Source organism: Nomascus leucogenys, chromosome 6 (assembly GCF_006542625.1).
Source record: "Nomascus leucogenys isolate Asia chromosome 6, Asia_NLE_v1, whole genome shotgun sequence".
Taxonomy (NCBI): domain Eukaryota; kingdom Metazoa; phylum Chordata; class Mammalia; order Primates; family Hylobatidae; genus Nomascus; species Nomascus leucogenys.
The window spans coordinates 102,604,233-102,622,380 of record NC_044386.1 but is presented as its reverse complement, the minus strand read 5'-3'; the positions used below and the strand labels follow the sequence as shown (position 1 = coordinate 102,622,380).

The following is an 18,148-nucleotide window of genomic DNA, read 5'->3' as shown; positions in this document are numbered from 1 at the left end:
ATTTGTTTTGTTTTTAAACAGAAGTGATGGACCTGCAAAGGAGAAAATTCCGGGCATTTGTGCATTGTCATTGATTTAAGCATTATTATTTAATTCCTCTTTTAAAACTTGCTGCTAGATGTAGTCAAAAGCTATGAACTTAATGTAGCTTCTTCATGCATATAGAAAAGTGCACATATTTTAAGAATAGGACTCAATGGACTCACAGAATTAACCCTCGTGTGCACACAGACTGAGAACTCAATATTAGCGGCACCTACGGCTTCATCGTGACCCGTTCCTGTGAGGACTGCCTCTCCTAAGGGTAAACAGTATCCTGATTTCTACCAGCTTACATCAGTTTTGCCCAAAACAAAATGAACTTTAAAGTCAGTCCCTTCCTGCTCTGCAAATCCATGGGTAAGATTTTTAAGTCATTCAATGGCTTCTCAAACATTGTTTTGTGTGTGGGCAGAGTTTGTCAGGTTCTGTACTAGCTGGGGGGTGTGTGTGTGTACAGAAGCGGGCAAGGTAAACTTTGTCTTCCAGAAGCTTGATCAAAGTGAGCTGGCAGAGCACAAGGAGGCTGGGTGCGGAGTGTGTGCGTCGGCACCCTGAAAGTCCTCCATCACTTCAGCTGCACTGGCTCTCCTTCCCCCGTGGGAGTGGGCAAGAAAGGGTCAGGAGTCAGGCAAAGCCACAAGGATGGAACAGTGCCAGTGGGTCTAACACAGGCTTACTAAGCCAAATCTTCCAGCTCAGGATCTGGTAGGGAGGAGAATAAAGCCATCCGTCACTATGGTGAAATAAAGATCACATTAAGGCACAAAGTAATCCAGTCTCCAAATACACACCATGTAATACCAAATGAATAGTCTTGCATTTCTCCGGTCAGGAAAAAGCGCTTGAAGGAGTCAGAGGCAGGGACTCACTAGACTCCAGCCACTTCTCTAGACTCCTGCTTTTCCTAAGACCACATGGGACACTTTATGGAAACCTGCCCATGCGTTTCAAATGTGAGCTTCTATAGAATAAAAACCTTCATCTCTACTGACTTGGCTCCCAGCACAAGGCCAGACACTGTTAGGTGCTTAATAAATATGTGTCAAATAAATGAACCAATGAATGAAACCTAGTGTACTTTAGAGCAAGGAATAGTCAAGTGCACCCAGGTCCTGGTTCTCTCCAGGCCAATGTGCGGGCTTCTGTAGCCACAGCCTGCGAGGCGAGTCAATCACATTTTGTTGCATAACAGTTCATCTTTCCAAGCTCTGTCTCCTCATCCCTGACTTGGTCATGCATATCTCAAAGAGTGGCCATGAGAGTGCACTGTGGGCCTGGCATGTTCTGTGCACACTGTGAATTCTTTCCCCTCGCATATCCAGGGGCCTCCTATGGCCTGGGCTATGGAAGGTGGCTGCAGGCCACTAGTTCTGTGCTTCATGGGTTGGGGCATATTCTATTCCTTGGACAAAATCTGGAAAACCAGGCTCAGAATTTTATACTCACCAGGGCCAGAGTGATGATGATATCAGCCTCTAAAGTTTGCCAGCAGAGATGCTAACCCAGAAGAGAGAAAGTGCCATCCCCATGGCCAAGGGAAAGACATATCTGGTACTCAGCTATTTCCCATCCACTCAATTTATCGAACTCAGGAGCTGTTGGCTGTGCATGTTCACTATTCATGTAACGAAGGTGTGTTAAGTAGAAAAACTGCATCCTGGGTCTCTGTGAGACTGATGGGGACTTCCCACGTACAGCCTTGCTACTAACTGTGGTCCCGGACCAGCAGCACTGACATCACCTTGGAGCTTGGTGGAAATGCGGAGGCTCAGGCCTTGGGCCCTCGTGCAGACCCAGGGAATCAGAACCTGCATTCTAACCAGTGCCCCAGGAGATCCACGTGCACATTAAAGATTGTAAAGCACTGCTTTAGAGAGCGACGGAATCACCCTGGACAGTGTGCATTTTAAAGCGCCGCTGTTTCACTTTCAGGTCCCTCACTGCCCCCTGTAGACCATAATCCTAATAGCAATAGACTCACTAAAATACAAATCATCTCAGGGATAGACACTGCCTAAACTTTTCTTGTATGATTAGAGGCACACATAACACAAGGGGGAGATTCTTGAAATACCAGATGCTAAGTACATTGCTGCTACATTTGCAAATGTAGCAGCATCTTACACTAAAAGGGAACCACAATTTCTTTTCATAAGGACAGTTGAAAAGAGAAATATAAAGTCAATCTGGGGATTTATTTTTTTTCTACGACTCATAGAAAAATGGGTGGAAAAAGCACACTTTTTAGTGGCCCAGCAAGCATTTTGGCCTTAAAATTAAATGTGTCATTCTTTCTGGATTTTCTTAGAATAATTTAGTAAAATACAATTCCATAACTATTGCCTCTGAGTCTTGATGATTGGTGTCTTCAATGCATTCATTTAGCATATTTTATAAAAAGAATTTGACATTTTTTCTCAAAGGGGAATGGGGACAATGGGCACAGTTAAAGCATTAGTCCCAGTTGGTGCCTGGAGTAGACAGGTAGAGGAGTTTAAGCAAGCTTGGACCGATGGGATCTAGGGCAACAATCTCCCATGGCCAATGAAGGCCACAGATTTCTATGTAACCCTGACCAGTGAACAGGAAAGGATCAAGCCATAGGTAATAATGCTACTAATTAAATGTCTCGTGCATTTAACAGAGCTTCCTTGGGTCCTACAACACCTGTGAGGACATTGTTATCAATCTCATAGTGCTCTTAAGGGGCCAGGGCTCCCACAAGATCAGGGACAAGGCCACATTAGATGGGAACTTCCTGTCTTTTGTGACAGCTGCTGTGGACACCTGGCCAGATGTCCCCACGAGAAGACCCTATTTCCTGTGCTCCCTCCGCTGCTGACCATCACGGCAGGATTCCCAGCTGTTAGTGCAACCTCTGGCTGCAGAGCAAACACACTGTTCCATGGAGGTCAGTACTAGCAGGACCACTGCTCACATCCCCCTGAATGCACAACGTGACAATGACCTCTCACATTTTCTTGGCCCTTCAACACCACCTACTTTTACCACCACTCCTCTTTAATCATCACCCCCAACTTCATGTTAAATCTGGTACATTACTTTAGGTGCTCGTCTGTTCTATTCATGGTTATTTATTTATTCATTAACTGAATATTTATGTTTATTGAGCAGCTCTAGGACTCCAGCTATTCTCTGGTATTGGGAGGCTGCAGTAAATAAAGCAGATTAATTCTCTTGCCCTTCTAAAGCTGCGTTGTCCAACACAGTAGCACTAGCCACGTGTAGCTATTTAAATTTTAATTAATTAAAATTAAATTCAAAATGAAAGCGTCCATTGTCAACTTTTCAGTGGTTGATAGCCACAGTTGGGTAGTGGTTGCCAGTATTGGACAGCACAGATAGAGAACATTTCCATCATCATAGAAAGTTCTATTGGGCAGCACTGCTTTATAGTGCTTTCACTCACTCTGGTAGTGGGAGATAAATGACAATCTAAAACATATATATGTATGTGTATATATATACATATATACTAAAATATCAGGTAGATAAAGTGCTATGGAAGGGAATAAAGTGAGTAGAGGGAATAGATAGAAAATAATGGCATTGTGTGCTTTTTGTTGTTTTTGTTGATTTTTAGAGACAGAGTCTCTCTCCGTTGCCCAGGCTGGAGCACAATCATAGTTCACTCCTGCCTTGAACTCCTGGGCTCAAGTGATCCTCTTGCCTTGGCCTCCCAAAGTGCTGGGATTACAGGTGTGAGCCACTTCGCCTGGCCGGGGGCTGCTATTGTAACCATTGACTCTAGTGGTCACTTCCTTTTTCTCGGAATTCTTCCTCTGGTAGCATGACACCATTTTCTATGTGTTCTTCTACCTATATGGCTAATGCCATAGTGATGGGACAGCTCTTCTTGAGATTCTTCCAGTAAGAACTGAAAATTTCTGTGGCAACATTTTTGCATGCCACACCATTAAAATGAGCTGTTGTGTCAAGACTCAAGACGCTAGTGTGCTTTTTTAAAAGTTAGAAGTAAATGACGTGAAACTAACCACTACGGACTCATGGTTCAGAAAGGCTTACCTCTGTCGCTTCTCAGCAACACCACAAGGTGGCAGCAGGGGTTTATGAACGCCATCTGCGTCGCTCGGCTAATTCCTCATCCCCAACACAAACTTTTATGCATCTCTTTAGTAGAAGTGAAAAATAAATCCTCTGGGGTAAAATATGGAAATGTAAAATGGTACCTATGTAATTAACAAAAACTAATTGGAGTTACAGCATGGCCCAGAATTCTAACTGAATGTTTGTTGATAGGTTCCGGAAAAGCAGAGTCAAGCATTGTAGATAACTATGACCTGCATTAATTCCCTTTTGCCTTTACTATTGAGATGCATAGCAGTTGTGCAGTGTGTTCTTTACCCCATCCTCTTTTTTTTTTTTTTTTTTGAGACAGAGTCTCGCTCTGTCACCCAGGCTGGAGTGCAGTGGTGCCATCTCGGCTCACTGCAACCTCTGCCCTGGGTTCAAGTGATTCTTGTGCCTCAGCCTCCCAAGAAGCTAGGTTTACAGGCAAGTGCCACCACACCCACACACCCAACTAATTGTATTTTTTTTTTTTTGAGACGGAGTCTCGCTCTGTCGCCCAGGCTTGAGTGCAGTGGCGCGATCTCGGCTCACTGCAAGCTCCGCCTCCCGGGTTCACGCCATTCTCCTCAAGGCTGAGGGTTCACGCCTCAGCCTCCCAAGTAGCTGTGACTACAGGCGTTTGCCAACACTCCTGGCTAATTTTTGTATTTTTAGTAGAGACGGGGTTTCACCTTGTTAGCCAGGATGGTCTCAATCTCCTGACCTCGTGATCCGCCTGCCTCGGCCTCCCCAAGTGCTGGGATTACAAAGGTGAGCCACCGCGCCCGGCCTCATCCAACTAATTGTATTTTTTAGCAGAGACAGCATTTCGCTATTTGGCCAGGTGGTCTCGAACTCCTGGCTTCAAGTGATGGCTTGCCTCGCCTCCCTGCTACACAGCCGCTATGCCCGGCCCATCCTCTTTTTTTTTTTTTTTTTTTTTTTTTTAGACGGAGTCTCACTCTGTCGCCCAGCTGGAGTGCAGTGCGCATCTCGGCTCACTGCAGCTCCGCATCCCGGTTCATCCATTCTTCGCCTCAGCCTCTCCGAGTAGCTGGACACGCCCCCCCACGCCGCTATTTTTTGTATTTTAGTAGAGACGGGGCTTCACCGTGGTCTCGATCTCCTGACCTCGTGATCCGCCCGCCTGGGCCTCCCAAAGTGCTGGGATTACAAGCGTGAGCCACCGCGCCTGGCCGCATCCTCATTTTTAAACAAATAAAAATACTTCAGATTTTTCCTCTACATTTTAAAATGAAAAGTCTTTCTGGCCTTTTCTTAACTGTCAATTGATTTTCCCTCAGCTTCATGTAAAACAATAAGCAAAGAAAATCTATACATTTGTTCCCAGTTGTGATCTTGTGAGTTCAAGGCAACTTGCCATGTTCAACATCTGGGATTCATCATGTCTGCTATTACCTCATTGGTGGGCACACATCTTTCCCAGATGTGGGGGAAAAAAAAACACCTATGAAGTTACAAGGAAAGCAAAAACAGTATCTGTGCTTTCAGCTTTCTGCTGCAGCCAGGTATGTGAGGGAATTCAACTGAGAAATAATGCTTCTAGATCTGGTTTATCTAAATACTTGGCACACTGCACAACTGCAATGCAGTTAGTGGGCCAAAGCCCCACCCTTTCATGCACAAGTAACCCAGGAGGCCTCCTGAGAAGAAAGTTTGGGTAAGAGATTTTTTTTTTTTTTTTTAGGAAAAAAAGAGAAAGAGAAAGCTAGAAGTAGAGAGGTCATGGTTAAGCTAACATTTTAAGGTTAATAGAAGGCATCAGTATTTGAACTTGGCTCTCTGAGGTCTGCCAGGCACTGCAATCTGGAGCTTGTATTAGGCTACAGGTTGATGAGTTGTTGTTGTTGTTTTTGTGGTTTTTTTTTTTGAGACAGGTTTCACTCTGTCGCCAAGGCTGGAGTGCAGTAGCGCAATCTCAGCTCACTGCAACCTCTGCCTCCCAGGTTCAAACGATTCTCCCACCTCAGCCTCCTGAGTAGCTGGGACTACAGGTGTGCACCACCACGCCCGGCTAATTTTTTGTATTTTTGGTAGAGATGGGGTTTTGCCATGTTGCCCAGGCTAGTCTCCAACTCGCGTCCTCAAGTGACCCACCCGCATTGGCTTCCCAAAGTGCGCTGGGATTACAGGCATGAGCCATTGCACCTGGCCAATGAAGTTTTTAATGACATTAAATTCAATTCAAGGCAAGTGGAAGACACAAATCCCATATCCATGTTTCTTTGCCTCGTTTCTCCTCCTCCCGGCCTTTTTTTTTTTTTTTAAAGATGCTTCTTTAATGACTGTGTATCATGGGAGCAATGAAAACTGCATTTTATATATATATATATAGTATTTAGAATTGTTCGAATTCTTTGATGCACTAATTTTACATTTCAGAGTGGAGTCCATCCTAAGGAAAGCCCATTCCTAAATATAGAAAGAAAACTTTAATATGGAAAAAGATGTTTAATGCGGCATTATTTAAATCAGGAAAAATATGGGGGGTGGAAACATTTAAATGTGTATTAATGGAAAATAATCAAATATAATTTGATAGATCTACAATGGTTTAAGTTGTCATTAAAATGTTGTGTGTGAAGACCAGACAATATAGGAAATGCTCAGTTAACTAACAGAACAAAGAAAATATAGTACGCATAGTTATGTCACTATTATGCTTAAATTTTACAGGAAAAATACTCTACAAGAAAAAATACACCAAAATATTAAGAGTAATTGTTTCAAATATGATTCCAAAAGTAGTTTTTCCACCCTTTTACTTTTTGATAATTTCCAAATTTTCTTTAAATGTTATTGTATAATAGAAAATATAGACTTATGAAAATATTTTGAATTTAAAACAATTTCATAATTCTTTTATCTCAAAACTTGTTTTCAAATTGTCTTCACTCCATCTTTGCCCCCGTGTCTTAAAACCAACACTCTGCACCCTAGTCTCCCCCGGTTCATTTGCTGTTTCAGACAAAAGGTACTGGGCCCATTCTGGTCTCTGCCTGAGGGTTCTCATGTGGAGCAGGAGGCGGTCCGAGTAGAAGGAGGTGATGAGGTGGCCCTAGTGGATGTGCTCTGACCATGGCTCATTCTAGTCATGCCGTGGCTTCCATAAAGTGCTTAATTATTGATGCTGATAGAGAATATAAATTCAAATATATTTTAGGTCAGTGGTAATCACTCGTTGAGTAAAAATTAGATGAATAATTTCCAAAAGCAAAGAGGAAGAAAAAGCAAAGAAAATCTGAGTAATAGATAGATAATAATGATAGAAGAAAGAACAATGGCTGGGCATGATGGCTTATGCCTATAATCTCAACATTTTGGGAGGCCAAGGCAGGAGAATCACTTGGGCCCAAGAGTTTGAGACCAGCCTGGGCAACATAGTGAGACTCCATTGTACAAAAAATAAAAAAATCAGCTTGGTGTGGTGGCATGTGACTGTAGTCCCAGCTACCTGGGAGAGAGAGGTGGGAGGATCACCTGAGCCTGGGTTGTGGCTTCAGTGAGCCACGATTGTGCTATTGCACTCTACAGCCTGGGTAACAGAGCAAGAGTCTGTCTCAAAACAACAACAACAACAACAATAACAACAACAAAAACCAAAAAAAAACCCAAAAAGGAACTACATAGAAGAAAAATAATAACGTACCACGCAATGACAATATTTTTCTTTTTGTAATAAATATACATGCTTAAATCTCTCTAGGAAAAGGCAAAGACATATTTTGGTCCAGAAACAAAATTAAATTTTATTCTGTTTATAAGAGCACGTGTCTACAACAAAATGAAAGGCCAAAAGTAAAGCACCAATTAAGACATAAGAAGCACATATACACAAAAAGTAAGGATACAAATATGGGTACGTGGCAAAGTAAAATAGAAGGCAAAAAGCTGTAAGTAGGACAAAATATGGTTTTTTCTACAGATAAAAGAAAAAATTGACAAGGAAGATATGACAATAATAAATACCTATAAACAGAATACCATAGCACTGAAATGTTTAGAGCAAAAGTCCCAAATATAAGATGCAACAGACCTAATCACAATTGTAGCAAGAGATTGTAGAGTAGAATATAGTACCTCTCTATCTTTGACGAATAAAGTAGAAAAATATTGGAACACAGAGCATTCGAACATGCTCAGACCTGATTTATGAGATATATGATGGGATATTTTGAATATTAATAAGCATGCTTCCCTCCCCTTCTAATCCCTACCCAGAATTCTTCTGCCCCCTGACTCTGCCCTCCAGATAGATACGAGTCACTCGCTACAGAACCAGATACAAGGAATGCAAATACTCATTAGACGCAAAAGCTGGCCTAGGCATAAGACAGATAAATGTCAATGCGTACTAGCATAGCACTCTGTGGACCAGAAAAGAGAAAGGAGGTGAGTCAAGGGCCACAAGAAAAAGAGCATAGGCCAGGAGCAGTGGTTCACGCCTGTAATCCCAGCACTTTGGGGGGCTGAGGTGGGCTGATTGCCTCAGCTCAGGAAAACCCCGTCTGTACTAAAATACAAAAAAAATTAGCTGAGCATGGTGGCGCATGCCTGTAGTCTCAGCTACTTGGGAGGCTGAGGCAGGAGAATCACCTGAACCCAGGAGGTGGAAGTTGCAGTGAGCCAAGTTTGTGCCACCTCACTCCAGCCTGGGCAACAGAGCGAGACTCCATCTCCAAAAAAAAGAAAAAAAGAAAATTAAAAAAGAAAAAGAGCATAAGAGAACACTCAAACCTCTGCCAGAACATGGGCCATCTGGCAGAGTGCCAGAGACAACCACAGTGTCCCTCTTGTCATTGACCTGTGAAGACCACCAAATGCCCAAAAATCCTTCAGTTCAGAGGGATGTGTGTCAGTGCCTCAGGACACTTCCCAGTCCCCATCAATTTCATTCCATATGTAGACAAATCTGTCAAACAGTCCAGGACACTTGTATACACTTGTACCCCCCTTCCCTAAACAGAAGAGCTGTGGGCCCTTAGAGATTGAAGGGTGATGGTGACGTGAAGGGGAAAGCCTTGAGCTGGCCAAGGGGGCTCCAGCTAGCATGACTTGGAAATCTTCCTCTGAGCTAGAAGCTGTGTAGAATACACACTCTTGTTACAGATGAACTAAAAAACTGTACATTAGAAACGGAAAAATGAAGAGTATTTCAAACTTCTATGATATGTGTCTACAATGAAACATAACAGGGTATGTTTAAAAAAAACCTTTCAACACATGTTATTTGACGATAGTATCACAAGTCTAGAATTTAACATAGAATAAATTTTTTAAAATCAAACCACCTAGAAAAGGTTTTATGCTGTTGTTGTTGTTGTTTGTTTGTTTTTTTTTTTAGACAGAGTCTCACTCTGTCGCCCAGGCTAGAGTGCAGTGGCATGATCTCGGCTCACTGCAACCTCCACCTCCTGGGTTCAAGCAATTCTCCTACCTCAGCCTCCAGAGTAGCTGGGACTACAGGCGTGCACCACCATGCCCAGCTAATTTTTTTTTTTTTTTTTTTTTTCGAGAACGAGTCTCACTCTGTCGCCCAGGCTGGAGTGCGGTGGTGCGATCTCGGCTCACTGCAAGCTCCGCCTTCCAGGTTCACACCATTCTCCTGCCTCAGCCTCCCGAGTAGCTGGGATTACAGGTGCCTGCCACCATGCCTGGCTAATTTTTTGTATTTTTTAGTAGAGACGGGGTTTCACCATGTTAGCCAGGATGGTCTCGATCTCCTGACCTCATGATCTGCCCGCCTCAGCTTCCCAAAGTGCTGGGATTATAGGTGTGAGCCACCATGCCCAGCCTAGAAAAGCTTTTTAAAAAATTGTCCTGAATAACACTTGGATCAAGGAGGAACTAAAAACTGTAATGACAAGTTTTATTTAGAAAATAGGAGATCCATATTATTCATGAAAACAAGGTATGGAACCAAAGCCATACTCAGGAGGAAAATTTATAGTTTTATAAAAATAAATAAAAGACATAAGCGAGTAAGGATACCCAAATACACTTTAATGGGCATTTGTTGTTGCTCATATATATTATTTTTATATATATTCTCTAATATATATTGTATATTCTCTAACATGATATATATTAAAGAATGTGTATATTATATATATGATATAATATATATATATAATTTGGCTGCCTAACCTCTGACGCTTCTTCCTATAGTGGGGAAATCTGCCATGGAGTGAATCCACCAATCAGATCCTGCCCTTGCTACTTTGCAGCTGGAGTGACTGCCTGAAAGGGCAGCCTTCATTCTGGCAGCCATGGCCAGTGTTCAGTGGCAGAGCCAGCACATCCCAATCAAGCTGTTCCTGGACACCCTGTGGATCTCAGTGCTCAGATTCCTAATTCCTGCTCATCCCCTCCACCTTGTTCCCTACACCCCTCCTGTGAATCTCCGGGCTGCCTGACATCCTTCTCCAATACATATTTTCCAGTTTATGTTAGCTAGAGTCAGTTTCTATTGTTAAAACCCTCAAACTCTCACTAGTCTTCTGAACAAAACTGAAGGAAGGAATGTGTAAGAATAATGAAAGAAAAATCAATGAGAGAAAAATCTATAGCAATGATGAGTACATTCAAAAATATTTTGAAAGACCAATAAAATCAGCAAACCTCCAATAAATCTATTCACTGAAAAAATTAAGACAAATCACAAAAACTTTCACAAAGGAGAAAATGTATGTGAAAGATTCTGAAGTTTAAAAAATATGATCTTCAACTCTATACTTGATTAATGAAGGAGATAAATTATCAAAATCAACTTAAGTGAGAAACTTGAATGTACTAATGACTGTGGAAGAAATGCCAATAAACTGTTTAAAAAAAAAGCATCCCCCCCTCCCAAAGGGCACAGAGCCAGATTGGTCTAGGGGGAGGTACCATAGAACCAGTGATATTTAAACCTCTCTAGAGCATGGAGAAGGAGGAAGCTGAGCAGCCCTGAATAGCCCAGGACAAGAGAGACCTGCCAGTCCTGGACTCCAGCTGCAGCTGGCTCTCTGCCTTATGTAGTGGTTGGCCTGCAGTGGAGCCCACTGTTGAGAGGCGTTTGGACTGTTGTGTGGACAGGTCATCTTGCTATGCCATTCTGACCCAGCTGTCACCGCCCTCACACTTTTTAGTTATCTATCAGTGGCTGGTGTCAGGCAGGTGAGCTCACGGCACTCACGCAAGTCATGCTCATTAACTCTCTGACTGGCTGCCCTTATCCCACGATCTCCACTAAGTTCAAGCATTTTTTCCCCAGTATCAGAGGAGGAACACTGTTTATTCCAGTCCACATGCTTCAAGTGGAAGTGAGGAAACCAAGGCCCAGAGAGGTGTGTACTTACTTGCCCAGTCCTCACTGGGATGAAGTCAGGGTTAGGACTAGCCCCGACTGGGCGCTGGGAGCTAACGGCTAGGGGAGGAACTGCATGACTTTTGTCCTGGAGAAATGTTATGGCAGGTGGACACCAGGGCACAGACATATACCCAAAGTGTCCAGGGCAGACAGGGACTGCTGGTCACCCCAGATGGGACCTGCTAAGGGCCCAAAAAGAGACTGAAGGTGGGAAATGTTTTTGTTTTTCAGTGTGAAGCGTTGCCAAACGCATGTTCTAGGTTTGGGAATCCTCGGGACCTTTGGAAGCCAGATTCAGCGAAGATGCTGTACCTATTGGGGACAGCTCTGACACGAGGTTAACGCAATGCTCCATGTCCCTGGCTGGGCTTAGCTGTGAAGTGCGTCGACCTCTGGACCCTGTGCAAATGGACACTCTGTAACTGACACAGCTGGTGGGGGTTACCGAGGGAGCTGGGACCCTGGTCTGGTGGACTCCGCCGGATATGCAACGAGCTGTTTATGGCACCTTGGAGATGGTTGCTTTTAGTGCAGTTGACAGCGGGCTCAGAGCACCAAGTGAGCTAGCACCGTATTTATTAGTAAATTACACCATAACTCTAGGGCTCCCAGAAGACCAAAATCATTTGAGCAGATTGCACCCAGAGCACCGCGTGGAGAGAGAAGAAAGCCCGCCACCCACAGACCGCTTCCTCCTACCACAGGTCCCCCATCCAGTTACATTTGTTGTCCATCCCTAGGCGCATTTCGGAGCCTTCCTTTCTCAAACATACACCTAGCGAAAATGCGCCGGAGGGAGGCGATGTTGCCTGTAAGCCAAAGCCGGTTTCGCACCAAGACACAGAAGCGGAGAGAACTGATCTCTCTCCTGGTACCCATGACAATCTCAGAGCTAGATCTATATCGTCCCGCGCCCAGCAAGAAGCACTGTGCGGCTGTACTCCCCCGACCCCCAGGACATCTCCACGCCCAGCTTCCCAGGCCGGTCTTCTGCACGGCTCAAGTAGCCCAGGTCTCCACGCAACAATGAAGCGTGGGCGGCCCCAGCGGCTTCATTTGCATATCGCCGCGGCTTGGCCAATGGGCTGCGCAGGGGCTTTGGAACGCAGTGTTGCCATCGGCGTGCGCGCGTGTGTGCGAGTGTGACAGCGGCTGTGGCTGTGGCCGTGGCCGTGGGAGGCGGGCCCGGCGGAGCCCAGCCGCGGGGGGACCGGCCCGGGCTCCCGCTCCCCGAGCGCGTCGCGGCCGCGTGGCCCGGCCGAGCCTTGAGACCACCCCGCCCCTGCCGGTCTCAGTCGCGATGTCGGTGGCCGGGCTGAAGAAGCAGTTCCACAAAGCCAGCCAGGTAGGGAGGCGCAGAAGAGGGAAGGAGGGAGGGGGACGCGGAGGCTGCGGCCCCCCGAGGCTCCCGGGCCTTTGGGACTCCTGTTCCCTGAAGGGCCTCTCTCGGGGCTCAATTTCTTCCCGCCTAGGAGGGCGCGAGGGTGGGGTGAGGGGCCGCTTGCTCTCTCCTGGGCGTCTTGGCGCCTTCTCCTTCCCATTCCCTGGCCCCCGGCTCTGCCCTGGGCCGTTGTAAATCGGAGAGATTCTGCGGAGCGGAGGGCAGAGGTGGCGGCCGCGGGGACTCGGGCGGCGGAGACGGAGTGGGCATGGGGGGGGTCCCTACCCGCACGAGGGGAGGACGACCACAGGGAGTACGATGCCGGCAGGGCCTCCCCCGAGTCTCCAGCCGTTTGGTTGGGAGCGCCTCGTGGGGGGCCCATCCTCCACCGGCCACCGGCGCCTCCAGAGATGCTGTGTATTTGGCGCTTGGCTGGGTCCCGCTGAGCGCCCCGCGCGCGCCTCGAAATGGCCCCAGCCAGACTGTGCCCGGCTCCCCGGCTGGGGCTCTCCACCGCGGTCCTTCCCCTCCCCACCGTCTTCCCCGTGTCGGCCCGGGGCTGGGCATCACGCTTCTGCTCTTACAGAGCTGACAGCCTGCAGGGGAGACACGGAGACAGACACGTAAACAAACAGTGCTAGACACACCTCCACGCACAGAGGATGACAAATAACACAGCGGGGGCGTCAGGGAGAGCTTCCCGGAGGAGGAGACATGTCATTTGAGAATTAAGGATGAGGAAGAATTATGGTTGAGGGTGTGGGAGGATAGGAGGAAAGCCGTTCTGAGCAGAGGAAACAGGAAAACAGGAGGGGAGACATGAAATTGATTGTGTGTGTGTGTGTGTGTGTGTGTGTGTGTGTGTGTTGATGATAAGCAAATTTGTTTTTCAACATCAACATTGCAGGCTCTTCCAGCTATGGCAGAGCTCACGTTGTAAAATCTGTTCCCCACCAGCACTGCTGGGTCTGTTGCTTCTCACCACCTCTCTCCCCAACCCCAGCCCCCATTTTGCTAGAGCCAGGGTAGACAGATTTCATTCAACGTCCACATTTGTGGTGAATTCTCATCCTGCTTCTCCCACAAATTGGCCCATAGAAAGCAACTGCAATTAGAAGATTCTCTTCTTTTAGCCCCAGTTCCAGGCTGAAAGGCACTGCTGTCTGCTCACTCACACTCTTTCCATATGGAAACCGGGTGATGCTGTTTCTGGCTGGGGGCACTGGGTGGACAGTGGTGCTATTCAAGGTGTTAAGGAGCCCTGGAGGAGAGGCTATTCAGGTGAGGGTGGAGATGATGGATTCACCGCTGAACCCAGGGACTTTGAGGGGTCTTTGGGACATTCAGATGTCACTGGCCTGGGTTGGGGTGCATATCCTGACCTGCAGCTCAGGGGGTGAGGCTGGTACTGGAGCTACAGATTTTTGGTGATTTCCAGCCTAAGCGGAGATTTAAAAATGTATGTGTAGACAAAAGTGAGAAAAGGCACAGCGAGTTAAAGACAGACTCTAGAGAGCACCCCCATTTAGGGACAATACTTAGCCCAGTACTTGTTGAGCAGTGACCACTCAATAAATATTTATTGAATAGATGAAATTTTGGGGTGGCACAACACAGGGAAGAAAGAACTCGTAGATTACAGGAGAGAGAAGATCATCATGGAAGGGGGGCATTTAAAGGCAGGAGCAATCAACAAGTGCTTCAGTGAGCTAGGTATTGTGGAGTGCCCTCAGCTGGTACAGCCAGGAGGCCGAGTGCTGCTGTGAGCAGAGCAGTGCCAGAGAAATCGCTGGCTGTGCTTGTTACATTGGCTTCCTTACATTTCATTGGCAGGAAATGAGCCTCCTCTTTTGAAAACTTTTCCTTTATTGGGTATGGACTTCACAGGGGCAAATCTCAAAGATAAGCAAATCTCAGAGATAACGTAAGCCCTTGGGTGATTTAAGTTGGTTTCTGACCAGTAACCAGAATGAATGGTTGAAATCCTTGGAAGTTATTGGCATTGGAGAAATATGTTGCTAGTCATGGGTAGTTTGGTTTAACTACCTGTAATCAGTCCATTAAAAATGAAATGAACAGAACGTCTAATTTAGTCTTTTTTTTTTTTGCATGAGCTGAAATAATTTATGACTTTACCTGAAAGGAGAGGCATCACAGATTCTCTCTGGGCTTCATAGCCATGTTTTGTGGCTAAAAGTACTCAGTAGATATGTTTTACTATGTTCTAGAAGTCTTTCTAAGAAATCTTGCAATGCAACAATTTGGTGGAGAAATCAGACCAGTTTAATATAATATGAGGGAGCTCAATAATAAAAAATGCCAGATGTTTTTTTCAGACAACATTTTAAAAGCAGGTTTTAATTCATACAGAACTTACCCGGGGCAGGGGAAGGGAGCCCCAGATGATGTCAATGGCTAAAATAATTTCCAGGGATCTAGGTCTGGCTCAGCCACTGACCAGCTCTGTAACCTTGGGAACATAACCCATCTGGACCTTGGTTTCTATTTGTATGATGACTCAGGGAATTGAGAAGCTATGTTTCTGTTATAAAAATGATTGTGGCAATGGTTTCACAACTCTGTGAATATGCTAAAAACCATTGGATTGTACACTTTAAGAGAATTGTATGGTATGTGAAATATATCTCAATAAAGTCATATGCGTATGTCTCTGTGTCTCTGGGTGTGTATGTATGTATGCATCTCAGTGCTGAAATTCTTAAGTAATTTAAGCATTTCAGAGTAAGACAAAGATGATAAAGTAGACCTTTTACAGAGAAGGGATCCAGGACGATGTCAAACTGAGATTAATTTTCTGAAAGATAAGCGAGGTAAAATTAACTATAACCTGATTAACTGTTCCTTTTTTCCTGATACCTTCTGTATCTTGGGGAAAAAAACCCTACTTTACAGAGAATGAAGAACCATAAACCTTGGGGATTGTGCATCATTTTGGCAGCACATGGAGACCAACAGGAAAGAGAAAGAAATATGCTAAAGTGAGAAGAATATAAGTTGAGTTAACAAAAAAATTTAATTAATTCTAAGTTTCAGCGTTTGAGACTAGAACCCAAATTTTTCAAGTGCATAGTGAAATATTTTTTCTCTTGACAAGATTTTTTTGATAGAGCTGTTTACTCTTCTGGTAGAGATGTAGCTTGAGCTATTATCAATAAGTACAAATAGCATAGATATGGCATTGTGGTTTCTTGTTAAACGTGGTCCCTCACCAATAAAAATATAGCTTACAATAATTACATTTGTGTTACCACTCACTGATTTGTATTTGTATGCTTATTTCATAGTAATTTTTCTTGACAGCATTTATTGTTGAAGAAGGAAGTTTAGGGCACACCTCTGTGTGCTCTGACCTGGAAAGTACTAATAGCCGTATTCATTCCATTTCTGGACCTTCTTGTCTTCCAGGGTCCTTGTTCCGCATCCCATAAAAGTCCAGGGACCAGTTTCATCTCTTCTCCTCCTCTCCTTCTCTTCCAAGACTAACCATCTACTGATGACCCTTGTGGGCTCCATGTTAAACTTACTTCTTTATGCCTTTTAACTTCTGTCATGTGACTCAGCAACACATGCCAGAGGTTAAAGGACACTGCTTGTAGGGCAGAAGGAAGGGGAGCCTCTAACACAGTGCTTTTTTTTTTACAACTTTTCCCCCTTTCTCTTTTAATGCATTAGCCAGAAAAATGATAAGGGGTCATGAGGGGCCTGGACATATTCCCTGTAATCACTGACTGTACAGGCTGGCCATTTAGGGGTAAATGCTTCAGAGAAGGATATTCTTTGTAAACCATGAGATTCTCTAGGGAGGCAATGAATGTCTCTTGTTTCACTATCTCATTAGAGAGAAAGATAAAATGCACTTTGCAAAATCCATAATGATTTATTTTTTTCTCTTAGATGCATCAGAAAATATATTAAAGCTAAAACATTCTTGCTCCTTTTCACATAGATTGCTTGATAAATTAATTGATAAATCTATTTTTTTTAAAGTCAGGATGTGAAGATGTTTAAAATGAATTGATGTTGATTTTTAAAAATATCTTAAGGATATAATATAATCCAAATATTTCTTACCACTGGGGACTTTTTGTTCTAAAAAGTAAGTGTAACTCACGGTATCACTTGGAATTTGATTTAAAAATGCATTTGAAAGCAGGGATTTTTTTTTCCTATTGCTTTAGTTTAATTTTTCAGCTTTATTAACAAATTGAATGTAAATTAATTTCCCAAAGTTAAGTGTGTGTGTGGGTATCTCATGTGTATTTGGGGAAGCTATTATTGGCATGCTTTACCCAGCAAATAGAACTGTCAGTAAACAACTGACACATTGTTCGGCTAAATAGTGAACATATTCTGGAGAATCTTTATCAGCAAAATGTGGATAGTTAGATTTTGCTTTTCAGTAGAAACCTGGGAAAGTGTTGAGCTGAGGGGAGAGTCTGAGAGAAGTACTATTGACGAGATCAGGGAGGCATTGTTTCCAGTTCTAACTATTCCAGTTCTTTGAAATGCTTTCCCAATGGGAATTCCTTCCCAATTTCCAGGGTCATCCCAATGTTTTTACCACACACAGCACCAGCAGCCAGTGGCCTTCCTGAGCCAGGTGTTGTTCCTTCTGACTTCCCAATCCAGTGGATAATGGTGTCTTTTCCCCGTCCCTGGCTACATCTTCCTCAAACAGTAATGCTAGTAAGTACTTTGCCTGTTCAAATCATCCATCTGTGGTAGAGGCTGCTGCTATTTCAGGCTGGATGACTTGAGTCCTCCCTAGTGAGTCTGATATCTGAGTCAAATCTTCTCATCCTTGTCCACCTTTCTTCCTTCTGGGCCACAAATCAAAACTCTGGAGGGTCTTGTGAGCTCATATGTAGTGCTTCAGTGCTTCTCCAGTGCAACAGTGGAAGACACACCTGGCTAGTCACACCACTGTGCTTCCAATCCCATCTCCTCTCATTTTCTCAGGGACTTTGCTCTTGTTGCCATCTCTTCTCTGCACTATTGTTTCTTCTCTCCTGGATAAATTTCACTGTGGGACAAAGAAGGGTGTATTAGTCAGGGTTCTCTAGAGGGATAGGACTAATAGGTTAGATGTATATATGAAAGGGAGTTTATTAAGGAGTATTGACTCACACTATCACAAGGTGAAGTCCCACAATAGGTCATCTGCAAGCTGAGGAGCAAGGAAGCCAGACTGAGTCCCCAAACCTCAAAAGTAGGGAAGCCAACAGTGCAGCCTTCAGTCT

At 44.5% G+C, this 18,148-nt stretch overlaps 1 protein-coding gene across 3 annotated transcripts in view; it reads left to right on the top strand.

Moving 5' to 3' along the window:
* The first annotated feature begins 12,401 nt into the window (after positions 1–12,401).
* Positions 12,402–18,148, top strand: part of SH3GL3 (SH3 domain containing GRB2 like 3, endophilin A3) — a 160,797-nt gene continuing 155,050 nt past the window's right edge. For all 3 annotated transcript variants that reach the window (XR_004030584.1, XM_030814925.1, XM_030814924.1), the window contains exon 1: positions 12,402–12,851. Coding sequence is in view for 1 of the 3 variants with exons in the window: in XM_030814924.1 (XP_030670784.1) it covers positions 12,807–12,851 (45 nt within the window). In the remaining 2 variants the exon portion in view is untranslated. The remainder of the gene's footprint in view (positions 12,852–18,148) is intronic.